Genomic DNA, 14,603 nt, shown 5'->3' on the forward strand with positions numbered 1-14,603 from the left:
ACTTTATAGTATGACCTCATTTAATCCTCACAGTAGCCCTGTGAATTGCTTAGTATTGATACCAAGATTATACATAAGAGGAAATTAAAGCGTGTAGTTTTAGTCACTTGCCTGAGACTTATAAAAGTGTAGGAACAAGAATTCAAAAATGTAGGTAGTCTGAATCCAAAACCTCTTAAGAGGTATTTCCAGACCTGAGTATCAATGGTCACTTCCTGTCCCATAAGTCATAAATGAACCTATTTATATATTCATCCACCTTTTAAATCTTTACAGAAGTTTTTGAAGAGTTAACACACCAAGTGCAAGAAAAAGATTCTTTGGCCTCAGAGCTCCACGTCCGCCACGTTGCCATCGAACAGCTCCTCAAGAACTATTCCAAGTTACCATGTCTGCAAGTGGGGCGAACAGGAACAAAGTCACACCTACCCATAAACAACTAAACCAGACTTAACATTTCCTTCCTTGGCCCTCATGCCCCTACCATGTACTGGTCTGCCAGGCATGATAACTTTAAAGAAGTTGAAGAAAGTTATTGGTCCCATTTTTTTATGGTCCTTAAATTTGCAAAGCTGAAGGCAGTATTTAACATCTTTGTCAAATAAAGCAGATCGTTACACTCTAGTCTTCTAGGATTAATCATTTTGGTTCATTTTGGGAATCTTTCTTCCCATTATTACTAAATGGCCCTCCCTAACTTACCACATGTGACTACTGTTACAGTGTGACTTGATTAAACATTTTAATGCAATTCACCTGTCAAAACAATAGAAAATTAAACTCCTTAGATTAGTCTGAACTACTAAAGATAATTTTTAAGAGGGAAATGGAATTCATAATACACCTCTTATTTATTATGAGCAATATTTTAATATGAAAGTTTTATATATATAAATGCTATTTTAGGTACCTTTCCATTCTCTTTATAAATGTGTATTTGAATGCCTCTGTATATTATATTTACACTTTTCCTGTGTGAATACGTTCACTCATATTTCAGATCACTGCATTTTATTCTCTTAATATACTCTTTTTACTATTGTTTTCCAAAGATAGATGTATTTTGAAGTAGAAATCTATCTAGTTGAATTGTTTTGACTTCTAATAACTCTTAGGAAAGAGGAATTAATAACTTTTTAAAGCAAATATCCAAGAAAAAAAGTACATTATTTTTTTCTAACAAAAGCAGTTCTGAGTTTGTTCAGAAAGAAAATGCTAATCTAGTTTTCATATGTCAGCTTGTCTCCATAAAAGTAAAAGCCTGTTATATTTCATTATTACTTCCATTCTAATGACTTTGATGTGTTAGAATTTGGACAGAGTAAGTCACGCCTCACTTCCAAGTCCAGTGTAACATCTGTCAAATTGAATATGCTGCGATATTGTTGTCCTATCTTTAAAAAAAAAACTTAAAAATTCTTCTGTGTGCTACTTCAGATATAGGTTCAAAAATCCTTAAACTGTCCAAATTCTCTTGTCAATATTACTGACCTGAAAAAAGCATTATGAGGTGTTTTTCTAAACTTTAGAACTTAAAGAGAAAGAGAAGACTGCTTGACACAGGAAAACAAAACTCTAATTCAAAAAAATAAGCCCATTTTAAAAGGATATTCTTGTAAGTTGCCTGTGATGTTTCCAAAGAATTCTGAACTAGTATGTCGTCTCAGACAGCTAGGTAAGTTTTATAACAATGTGTTATATAGTAAAAGCTATAACCAATACAGAATTAAAATGGGCTCTAAATTCTGTTTTGTGTTGGTGCTTAGAATATATTTATGAGGTAAAATCTTTGCTTGAAAGAATTTACAGAAAAGCCCATTAACTTGGCGGCTTCATGCATAAAGATATGAATGACTTCTATTTTAAATTTGGCAGCCTGCTCTGGCTTGGGTCAGAGTTTAGTCTGAACACAAACAGTATTTGACTAAGCAAAGAAACGCCTCAGTAGTAGAAAACAATTTTTTGTAATACTAACGTGTTAAAATTGCCTGAGAGTATTAATTGATATCTCAATTGATTTCATTTTAAGTCTGACATAACTGCTTTTCAGAGGGAGCTTTTGAAAAATACTTTGAATTTCTCTCAGTTTTTCGAGGCATCCAAAATGAATTTGAAATCCAGGGAGTGTGGGGATACATTGCCTTAGTTTTGATAAGCTTTAAACTGAACGTGTGCAATATCAAAATCTTTATAAATTTACAAGTTAAATAAAGACATTTCCTGATGATGCCAGTAAATACCTTAGTAAGTGCTTAGTTGTTAGGTCACATTTTTTTAATTTGACTTTACTCTTTTTTGGCATAATTCATCAAGAATGTTTCCAGCCAGTGTGCTTGCACACATTTGTGCTTCTATTTAGATCACTTAGGGACAGTCATAAAAGTTTGGGATGTGTTGCATTTGATATCAGTAGTAGCCTATTTCCAGAGGATGAGCCATATGGTGCAGTCCTAAATGCAACAGTGTTAATCCAAAGAAAAGTGTTTGCTTTGTTTTTGGCAAATATGTAGCTTTACTAATGAGTTTGGAACAATTGGGTGGGATTGTGCATGTACTAAGTAAGGTCTTAACTGAGGATTCTGATTTATTTCATTTAGATATTTCTACCTAAGCTCTTCAAAGGAAAGGTGCTGTAAACAATCTGCGGTGCTGGTACTCATATTAGTGCTTTATTTGAATGAATACTGTAGTGAAAGAATTTTTCTTGAAGGACTTTGCACAATAGTTTATCCAACCATTTGGTAAACTTTGATTCCTTTGTTAGTTTTCTTGATTGAATGAAGATGTAGTTACTGTATATGCTAAAAGGAGGAGAAGGGACAGAGTTGAGTTCTGAGAGAATATGAAATACTACAAATATTGTTACCATCCTTGGCTATTCTGTACAGTTGTTAGTACTTTTTGAGGAAGTTTAGAAGAAAATCTCATATATACCATCAGTTTCAAAAATGGCAAAAGGGAGAAGACTGCCAATCTAACATTTCCAGAGCTTATATTATTAAGGGGAGTGAAATAAAACTAATGTTTTTTTCATGTTAGATTTCATAATTTTAGACAAATTAAGGATGGAGTTTTAAAATTCAACTTGAAGTCCAAAGTGATTTTGACCACACGAGATTGTTCACATTAGAGATTAAAGTTTTCAAATTTGTTCAGACTTTTAATTAAGGTAAAAATCTATTTTAATTTGAGGTTATCAGCCTTTGACCCTAACATTTAATATCCAAATTAGTCTTTCTTCTTTTGTTTTAAGAAAAAAAAGGTATGCACTTAGGACATCACTTAGGTGATACAGACAGCAAAATAGTGTTTCATTCCATTATGTATTCTTAAATGTTGGAGCAAAGAAATGAAATGTTCTTAGTTTTTCAAATTTATGCTCAATTCACCACAAAGTGCCCATTTTTACATACACTTGAGAATTATTTTTAAAATAATAAGTTCATGTTGGGAAGTGATTTCAAAAATACAGTCAAAATATATTTTATTGGCGTCTTGACAGGCATCTTGAGATTTCCTGAGGTTTTCATCTGACCACATTGTTTAACACTGAAAATGGTTTAAAGTGCTTTCTTTTCTCGTTTAGATATTTTTTACCTTGGCATTTACACTGTTGAGACTTGTCAGTTTTTGCTAGGATTTTTTTAATTAATTTTTGAGGATCTATTTGTGTTAATGTTTACCAGTTTTGCTTTTACTTTGTTTTGTATTAATGTTATAAAATTCAATTTAAAATGTATACGCTCTAAATTTAAGTAAGAACTATTAAAGAATAAATTATTTGTATCGCTTAGAAGGAGGTTCAGTTGGTGACCATAAAATTGTGACATAAAAGTTTTCAAATGGGACAGTGTAAAGGTCTAATAGTGTTTCTTTTTTTCTGATTTACTGACAGATATTGCTTATACTGAAGTAAGATATCTGAGTATTTTTAAGTACTTAATAAAAAGTTTAGTACTCTACAATTTTTTAAATTTAATTTTAATTTTAATTGTGTTATTAACTTCAGGTTGGTGGGAATAATTATGGAGGAAATTTGTGGTGAGAATCAGTGAGAGATAAAATCTTCAAAAGGTTATTCTTGCCATGTTAAGTTTTGTGGTGGTAGCATGGGAAAGAGGTTACTTACCAGAATAATAAGGTAATAGAGCTCCAGCACAAGGAAAGGTACCTTGGAGGAGGGCTCTAGTACTGTGGAATAACAAGGGTCTGTCCTACATCTCAGTATTTCCATTCACTTCATCCCTTCCTAATTGCCCTTATTAGAATTTAGTCTAACGTATTACGCAACTTGGTCATCTTGCTATGAACCAATCATAGCAAGTCTCTAGCATTAGATTTTTTTTAGCACCTAGCTTGTAACCTACTTTTCCCTATTCTTTTTGGTTTAAAAAGAGTCCAGCCTACAAATGCATTTTAGTAACACTGAATTAGTACACAATTTTAAGCTTACCAAAGTAAAACAAAAAAATCATGAAGATGAGTATTCCCCACCCCCTTAAATTGTTAGTTGAACTTTCCTCAGCTGCACACACAGCAAAGGGAATTTTAGCAAATGTGTGTTTCTTTTTTCAAACTTGTGTAGAATGTTTATTTCCATCTGCTGCCTCCAAAAGAGGCACTTTACAAAGTATTCAGTAGTGACTTCTGTTTAAATGCTGCCATCCCTACTTTTATAGTCCGTATGTGTGTGTTAAACTTGTTTTAAAGTAGCATGTACTACGATCATTGAACTTATCTTTGCTGTTAGAAATTTATTTTACAAAATTGTGCTAGGGTCTTTGGGAAAAGAAAATGAAACTACTGGCAAAAAACAAGTTGGTTTTAAGAGGGTTTCAGACATTACTGGCTATTTTTTCTTTTAAAACTGCAATAATTTATATATTTGTATTGTTCTGCTTTGGAACTGTAACTGCATATGCTTGTCTATTTTTAATTTTACAACAATAAAATAAATATTTTGTTATCTGTTAGCTTCAGTGGATTTTTTTTTTAATACTTATTTATTTTGAGAGAGACAGAGAGTGCAAACAGGGGAGGGGCAGAGAGAGAAAGAGAGAGAGCAAATCCCAAGCAGGCTCCGTGCTGTCAGTGCAGAGCCCAATGCGGGGCTCTATCCCCCATGAATCAAACCATGAGATCATGACCTAGGCCAATATCAAGAGTCAGGTTTAACCGACTGAGCCACCCAGTGGATATTTTTAAGTGTACTTTCTTTTTCTTTCCTTAAATGGATGACCTATATGAAGCGTTTTGTTTTGCAGGCTTAGGGAGTCTATACTTAACAATCATCTTCTAGCAATTTATCTTAATTTTTTGTGAGAATCTCTTTGAGAGTTAATATTCCCTCTGTATCAAGAGCCCAGAAACAGGAAATAAGATTCTTGTGGCTTACTGGGTGTCTGTGCAACTTTTTAAATTGGAGTGTAGTTTGCATACAATAAATACACAGGTTTTAAGAGTGGTATTTGAGTTTTAGCAAAGGTACACAACTGTGTAACCATCAACCTTTGTGATCCTTTCCAGTCGTCTTAACTCCCCATTTCCCCTCCACTGTTCTGACTTCCATCACTGTAATTTGCATTTGGCTATATTAGGACTTTACATAAATGTTACACAGGATGTACTGTACTCATTTGCCTTTGGCTTTTTTCATGCAACCGGATGCTTTGAAATTTCTTCCATATTAGGCAGTCCTGAGAGGAAAATACATTGCAATCCAGGCCTATCTCAAGAAACAAGAAAAATCCCAAATACAAAATCTAACAGCACACCTAAAGGAAATAGAAGCAGAACAGCAAAGACACCCGAAACCCAGCAGAAGAAGAGAAATAATAAAGATCAGAGCAGAAATAAACAATATAGAATCTAAAAAAACTGTAGAGCAGATCAACGAAACCAAGAGTTGGTTTTTTGAAAAAATAAACAAAATTGACAAATCTCTAGCCAGGCTTCTCAAAAAGAAAAGGGAGATCACCCAAATAGATAAAATCATGAATGAAAATGGAATTATTACAACCAATCCCTCAGAGATACAAACAATTATCAGGGAATACTATGAAAAATTATATGCCAACAAATTGGACAACCTGGAAGAAATGGACAAATTCCTGAACACCCACACTCTTCCAAAACTCAATCAGGAGGAAATAGAAAGCTTGAACAGACCCATAACCAGCGAAGAAATTGAATCGGTTATCAAAAATCTCCCAACAAATAAGAGTCCAGGACCAGATGGCTTCCCAGGGGAGTTCTACCAGACGTTTAAAGCAGAGATAATACCTATCCTTCTCAAGCTATTCCAAGAAATAGAAAGGGAAGGGAAACTTCCAGACTCATTCTATGAAGCCAGTATTACTTTGATTCCTAAACCAGACAGAGACCCAGTAAAAAAAGAGAACTACAGGCCAATATCCCTGATGAATATGGATGCAAAAATTCTCAATAAGATACTAGCAAATCGAATTCAACAGCATATAAAAAGAATTATTCACCATGATCAAGTGGGATTCATTCCTGGGATGCAGGGCTGGTTCAACATTCGCAAATCAATCAACGTGATACATCACATTAACAAAAAAAAAAGAGAAGAACCATATGATCCTGTCAATCGATGCAGAAAAGGCCTTTGACAAAATCCAGCACCCTTTCTTAATAAAAACCCTTGAGAAAGTCGGGATAGAAGGAACATACTTAAAGATCATAAAAGCCATTTATGAAAAGCCCACAGCTCACATCATCCTCAACGGGGAAAAACTGAGAGCTTTTTCCCTGAGATCAGGAACACGACAAGGATGCCCACTCTCACCGCTGCTGTTTAACATAGTACTGGAAGTTCTAGCATCAGCAGTCAGACAACAAAAGGAAATCAAAGGCATCAAAATTGGCAAAGATGAAGTCAAGCTTTCGTTTTTTGCAGATGACATGATATTATACATGGAAAATCCGATAGACTCCACCAAAAGTCTGCTAGAACTGATACAGGAATTCAGCAAAGTTGCAGGATACAAAATCAATGTACAGAAATCAGTTGCATTCTTATACACTAACAATGAAGCAACAGAAAGACAAAGAAACTGATCCCATTCACAATTGCACCAAGAAGCATAAAATACCTAGAAATAAATCTAAGACAGCCTCTTTAACAAATGGTGCTGGGAGAACTGGACAGCAACATGCAGAAGGTGGAAACTAGACCACTTTCTCACACCATTCACAAAAATAAACTCAAAATGGATAAAGGACCTAAATGTGAGACAGGAAACCATCAAAACCTTAGAGGAGAAAGCAGGAAACGACCTCTCTGACCTCAGCCGTAGCAATCTCTTACTCGACACATCCCCAAAGGCAAGGGAATTAAAAGCAAAAGTGAATTACTGGGACCTTATGAAGATAAAAAGCTTCTGCACAGCAAAGGAAACAACCGACAAAACTAAAAGGCAACCAACGGAATGGGAAAAGATATTCGCAAATCACATATCGGACAAAGGGCTAGTAACCAAAATCTATAAAGAGCTCACCAAACTCCACACCCAAAAAACAAATAACCCAGTGAAGAAATGGGCAGAAAACATGAATAGACCCTTTTCTAAAGAAGACATCCGGATGGCCAACAGGCACATGAAAAGATGTTCAGCATCGCTCCTTATCAGGGAAATACAAATCAAAACCACACTCAGGTATCACCTCACGCCAGTCAGAGTGGCCAAAATGAACAAATCAGGAGACTATAGATGCTGGAGAGGATGTGGAGAAACAGGAACCCTCTTGCACTGTTGGTGGGAATGCAAAGTGGTGCAGCCGCTCTGGAAAGCAGTGTGGAGGTTCCTCAGAAAATTAAAAATAGACCTACCCTATGACCCAGCAATAGCACTGCTAGGAATTTATCCAAGGGATACAGGAGTACTGATGCATAGGGGCACTTGTACCCCAATGTTCATAGCAGCACTCTCAACAATAGCCAAATTATGGAAAGAGCCTAAATGTCCATCAACTGATGAATGGATAAAGAAATTGTGGTTTATATACACAATGGAATGTTACGTGGCAATGAGAAAGAATGAAATATGGCCTTTTGTAGCAACGTGGATGGAACTGGAGAGTGTGATGCTAAGTGAAATAAGCCATACAGAGAAAGACATATACCATATGGTTTCACTCTTATGTGGATCCTGAGAAACTTAACAGGAACCCATGGGGAGGGGAAGGAAAAAGAAAAAAAAAAAAAAAAAGAGGTTAGAGTGGGAGAGAGCCAAAGCATAAGAGACTGTTAAAAACTGAGAACAAACTGAGGGTTGATGGGGGGTGGGAGGGAGGAGAGGGTGGGTGATGGGTATTGAGGAGGGCACCTTTTGGGATGAGCACTGGGTGTTGTATGGAAACCAATTTGTCAATAAATTTCATATATTAAAAAAAAAATGTCTTCCATATTAACAAAAAGATCACTAATTTGTGCCCTCTTTTTTTTTCTTCTGACCAGTATTCTATTACTGTATGAATGTATTGTAAATTGTTTATCCATTCACCTGTAATGGACATTTTAATTGTTTCCAATATGGGATTAATATGAATAAAGCTGTTGTGAATATTTTTAAATTGGCTTTTAAAATAATATTAAAATAGAAATTAAAGTATTCAAGGTCATTAATTGTGGTTAGCATTATTAATCCAAATATTCACAAATTACAGTTTTTCCCCACAAATGATTTTTAAAGTAATGTATATGCTTTTGCGATAATTTATTTTTAAATTTTTTTATTTTAATGTTTATTCTTGAAGGAGAGAGAGAGAGACAGAGTGTGAGTAGGGGAGAGGCAGAGAGAGAGGGAGACACAGAATCTGAAACAGGCTCCAGCCTCTGAGCCGTCAGGACAGAGCCCGATGCAATGGCTTGAATTCACAGAGTGCGAGATCATGACCCGAGCCAAAGTCAGACACCCAACTGACTGAGTCACCCAGGCGCCCCTGCTTTTGTGGTAATTTAAAACTAGGAAACAAGGACAGTTGTACAAAAAAGATCAGAGGCAGAATACAAAACAAGGGATGTTTGAGAACTGAAACATTTAACAGGTTGCTAAGAGAATAGTAATCATCCTTGAAGGTCTTTTCAATGTCTAACAGTCTAAGATCACTTTGTTTTCCAGAAGAGGCAAGTGAAGATCAATGGAGTCTGGTTTGGAGAAAGTACTGGAAAGAGCACGAGACCACAAGTGAAATTGCTGTCTTGTTTTAGCTTTAACTACTTTGTGATGTTAAGGGAAATTCATCACTTAATTTTTCAAAGCCTGAATTCACCAAGCTAGAGCAAATAGTTGGTAGAATGCAAGCTTAGTGCCCCTTTCCAACCTTTGTTCCTGCCCAGTTGTCAAGCCGTCTTGGGAATTTTAAAACTAATAAAATTTGTTCTCCGTCATCTTTAAATGTCATGATAGGGCCTGGAATTCTTTGCAGGTAATTTAGAGCCTAGCAAGTAGGTGTGCATGTGTTGGACAGAACAGAGGGAGAGCAGCAATCAGAATAATATCCTTTCTATATCATTTATATATTGGATTCTGAGTATTAGTAAAAGGTTTCACTTTTGGTATCTGATCTAGATCATGTCTTAGATCATTACTATCTTAAATTACACGACTCATAAGTTTATATCAATGGATCTCTCTCTCTCTCTCTCATTCGTGCTCCATTTGAATTCCATTCCAGTGTTCAAATGGCACAAACCACCTTGACTTCTAGAAGCAAAAACTTAATCCCAACCTCTCTTACATCTGGGACACCCCACTCTGACTGGCAAAGCAAAGAAACTGGGTAGGAAAGGTCCATGTTGAGAGCAGCAATGTCCCCCAAGAGGACAAACATCCTACATCCAGTATCCAGTGGGGGCACCAGGTAAGCTCCTGGCATCTGGTGTTGAGTAGCCATTGCTCTGTGTAAATCTGGTCATGAATCTTGTACATTTTGTTCCTTCTGGTTTCCAAGCCTTTTGCGTGATCTCTGCCCATTGAATAAGTTCCTTTTCAGCCTAAGTGAAGTGGTTGCTTTCTCTGGTTTGCAACTGAGAACTCAGTTATTCACTTCATGCACTGGGTCCATGTCCAATTTCTTCTGCTCTGAAATCTTAACAACATTCGTTTCTAAAAGTGAACTGAAAGCCTTCAGGACCACAAGGTCTGCCTGCTGGGTTAGCTGAATCTGATGGGAAAATTTTGAAGACAAAGTAAACCTTTTGGTAATGTGGATGTCTTTTCTAATTAAACATTTTCATTGTTCGCACTTGGGGTGACTTTGGAGAACTTCTCACTGCCCTCCACTGATTACTGAAAGTGCTTACGGTTTGTATCTACAAGGATCTTGGAAGAGGTGATCTAATAGAAAGAGTGTTGGTCATAATTTTAGCTCAGGGCTTTGCCTGTGTTCTCCCTGGAAATACTAAATGACCTTTAGCCCAGTAAGCATCTATTGAATGAATGAGTGAATGAGACTTCATAGGCAACACTAGGATTGCATGCCCTCTAGAGGTAAATCAGTTACCAAAACAATGCCTAAGGCATTCATCCAGTGATTGAATACACCTCTCCATGTATCCCACTTTTCACAACACCTTCATGACTATTTCAGGACTTTGATAACTCACATTTGTTCTGTCTCTGTTTCTTCTCCAAAATGCTGGTTCTGAGTTTCATGGAACATAACATCACGCGGCTGCACCTCCAGTGCTTCTGAATCAATAGGTCAGGGGTGGGACCTATGAATTTTTGTCGAACAAACTCCCAGGTGATGCTGATGCTGCTGGTCTACAGAGCAGTTTGCAAACCACTGCTCTAAACCATCAACTGCCCCAGAGTTTACTTCCCACGAGATGTAATACTACTATTTCCCTGCGCAGTCTTTTCTAGATTACCATTGCTCGTGTAATCAAAACGAATCCTCAGAGCTCAGCATTAAAAGCCTTCACCACTTGGCTCCTGCCTATTTTCCATTTAAATTTTGTCATCAAACTGAGACTTTTATGTGCCAGGAATTCTAACACGCCCCGTAGGCTTTGGGTCCAAAGGATACAAAAGCCAATAAGGTTTTATTGGTCAACTGAAAAGGATTACACACCAAGTTTAAGTCAATAAGGACTGAAAAGTGTCCATCGGATTTAGCAACCAAAAATTCAATAAGAAGTGTTTTAATGGACCTATGGGAGAAAAAAGTAGAGCACGATGAATTGAAGTGTGGGTAAAGCGGTAGCATAGTGGAACTGGGGTGTGATCTCTAAGAATTTTAACGATAAATGAAGGTGAAGTCAGAATGTGGTTGTGCTTTTTAAGTTGAGAAGTACTTTATCATGAGTAAATACTAAGAGGACAGATTAGTGGAAAGGCTACAGATGGAGAAGTAGCCATAATCAAAGGAGTAGAGTACTGAAGAGGCAGAACAGGCTAGCATATCTAGAACAGGTAGTCTTTGAAGAAGTTTAGGATCGTCTCAGGCTTTCACATAGGAGAGAAGACAAAACTGCAGATGCACGTGTTCGAGGGAGATTCATTGAAGAGTAAGTTGAAAAAGCCCCTATGTGGCCAATTCTATTTTCTCTGAGAGAAAAGAAAAAGATGATGGGGTCAGAGGCTCAGGAGAAATGGTGAAGTGCTAAATAGCTGCTTTCTCAGGCGTGAGAGAGATCCTGGCTACCGGAGGCAAGGTTGCCAGACTGTTTAGAAAAGGTGGAAACTGGGGTCTATGACTCGCCATTGATTGAATTTCTCAATTTGCATTCAGATTTTGTTGCTGTAAATACATACAGAGTAGGAATATTTTTGCAATTATAAACTCAGCTGAAAGCACTGCTGAAAATAGAATCTGAAACTCAGATAACATTGTGACTCAAAAACAAAATTCACAAAAACCCTACCCACTAGATAAAATTCCAAACGTGGGGGGAAATGAGAAAATTTGAAAAGTTACTGCAAATAGTGTGTAGCAGAAAAAATGAACTCTGTAACTTTGACTTAAGCAATCATTTTCAAGCAATTATTTTTGTTTGAAGGGTGGATTAAGACTGTTGTCTAGGTCGGTTGGTGTCAAGCTTCAGCATAGAAGTGGGAAGTATCTACCCTAGATAAAAAGCAGTTTAGAAGAAGCCAGTAGTTATACAGAGTGTGGAGGAAAGCCAAGGCCTAGCTAAACACGGTTTCAGATCTGCAACTTCAAAGCCAAGAAAAGGCAACGTGAAGGAGAAGGGCTCTTCTAGGGAAAAAGAGGCAACTGAATGGAAAGCGGTAAAGGCAGAAGAGGAAGTTGTAATGAGGAAGGCATTGCTAAACTGACATTCGAGAACTTAGGTTCTGACCCTCTTCTGTCACTGCTGGGCACCACTCTAACTCTCTTAGGCTCTGTGTTCTCATCTGTAAAGGGTGGCATTGAACTCGGTGATCAGGGGAACTGCCAGCTCATATCCTAAAAGGATCATGAGGGGCGCCTGGGTGGCGCAGTCGGTTAAGCGTCCGACTTCAGCCAGGTCACGATCTCGCGGTCCGTGAGTTCGAGCCCCGTGTCGGGCTCTGGGCTGATGGCTCAGAGCCTGGAGCCTGTTTCTGATTCTGTGTCTCCCTCTCTCTCTCTGCCCCTCCCCCGTTCATGCTCTGTCTCTCTCTGTCCCAAAAATAAATAAACGTTGAAAAAAAAAATTAAAAAAAAAAAAAAAAAAAGGATCATGAATTTTAAGAAGCCTGCAATGGAAAATCTCCCTAGCCCCGGCATGAACAGCAGAACTGAGCTGAAAAGAATATAAAGGAAGTGTGGTTTCATTTAAGAAGAAACTGTGAGGTGCTTTTACAGCAAGATAGTTGTATGATCATCTGTGACAGAAGAGAAAAGATAGCAGAATCAACCTGGCTCATAAACAGCTATACAGTTCTCTATGTATTGTCTGTAGAAAGAAAAAAAAGACTAAGTCTTGACACCTTATTACTGTCCCACATTTTTTTTTTTTTTTTAATCAAGGAAAAGTATTTCTCTTAGGAGTAACAATGGGTTGATTCTGTCACACAGTCAGAAGTTGGGTCATCTACAGCTCAGCCCCTAATAACTGGCTTGGACATTTCCACCTGGGCATGGAAAATGAAAATGTAAAGCAGTATGGTAATCTGTGTAGTAGAACATAATTCCATCAATACATCTCACCTTTATTCTGAGATTATATCTTTCCTATTATGGGAGTGGAAAATTGTTCTTTCTTTCATAAAGTGATAGTAATAGTAGACGGTAGGTTTTTATTTGTGTTTATTTCTTAAATTTTGAGTCCTTATTTGGTAAAAATTAAAACCACAAGCTTATGTAGATGATTAACCCTAGTAAAATCACTACCCAATAATTTTAGATAAATTATTGAAAGTTTTAGAATATTGATTGTTTGTACATCTCTTATTATCTTTGCTCTCTCCTACCTCTACCACACAAATAATTCTCCAGAGAGATACCACTAAATCTTAACCACCATCACCCCAAAGCCAACATCCTTGAAACAAATTTGCTTAGTCCTGGGTGCTCCCCACAATTAACTGGGTAAATAAGTTTCTGGCTATCTCACTGTGGGGAACTTGTTCCTTTCTGTTCTCATCAGATAGCTCTGAAACTAGAAAATCCAGCATCTGGGCCCCCTGCTAAGTTGCTGCCACACTGCCTCTCAGAAAAGCACCAGAAGAAATGTGGGGCCCTTGTGCACTGCTGAAGCCCTTCCGGAAGAAAGATCGGGGAGTTTCCTTTAACAGAAAAGAAAATGTAGGCGGAGTAGAGCTAGTGACATGTAAAACCACATTTCCTTTGCTTCTTCCATTTCTTTTCATCTTCATACCTGTGTGAACAAAGCACTAGCAAACAGAAAGTTCACATCCTGCAGGGCTACCCTGCTTTTCATCAAAGTGTGGAGGGAATTTCTGTCCCAGATTGACACAGACTGGTCTCATCTCAGAGAACAAAGTGAACCAGCATGTGACATACATAAATATCATAGGAAACCACTAAATATGTAGTGCTAAAGGGGACTTCAAGAGTCCTTTAGCCTTTATTTGACTTGATTTTGTTTTATTTTAGGAGAGCCTTTCAAAACAAGAAGTCCTCTAAGAACATAAATTGTAACGTATGAAAGTAGAGTTACTGCTCTGCATGAAAGACAGTGGAGATTCTTGGAACAAACTGCCTTCACATCCTTCTTAGTGACTGCTCCCCACCCCCAGGTCCCCCAAACTGTCACCTACACCAAAGCTGTAGGTCAGCTCTGAGTGATCTATAGACCTGGGTATCTACGAAGCCCTATAAGAAACTGCTTAACTAGTCTCATCCCCTTAGGTGGCTTAAATTGCTTAAGAAACTTCCAAACATTCTACAGCTCTTAGTAGCCACAGAGGCAAGGACCAAATCCCAAATCTCCCCATTCCATTTCCAGCATTCCTGTGATATACCACCTCTATCCAGGCTTCTAGTTTTTATCTCTATCATATAAGATGTTCCATCTAATGGAATTGTAGGATATTTCTTCACATTCTGATGGACCACAGAAACAGCCAGAAGAGAAAAACACAGGGAAAAGAAAAAAACAGGGTAAGTTTTCCCTGCTAAGTTAA

At 37.3% G+C, this 14,603-nt stretch overlaps 1 protein-coding gene across 3 annotated transcripts in view; it reads left to right on the top strand.

Moving 5' to 3' along the window:
- The window catches only part of CC2H21orf91 (chromosome C2 C21orf91 homolog), a 33,560-nt gene extending 28,587 nt beyond the window's left edge, over positions 1–4,973 (top strand). For all 3 annotated transcript variants that reach the window (XM_043593824.1, XM_043593826.1, XM_043593825.1), the window contains exon 5: positions 277–4,973. In XM_043593824.1, the coding sequence (XP_043449759.1) occupies positions 277–443 (167 nt within the window). In that variant the 3' untranslated portion in view covers positions 444–4,973. The remainder of the gene's footprint in view (positions 1–276) is intronic.
- Positions 4,974–14,603: the final 9,630 nt, after the last annotated feature.

Source organism: Prionailurus bengalensis, chromosome C2, assembly GCF_016509475.1.
Source record: "Prionailurus bengalensis isolate Pbe53 chromosome C2, Fcat_Pben_1.1_paternal_pri, whole genome shotgun sequence".
NCBI lineage: Eukaryota > Metazoa > Chordata > Mammalia > Carnivora > Felidae > Prionailurus > Prionailurus bengalensis.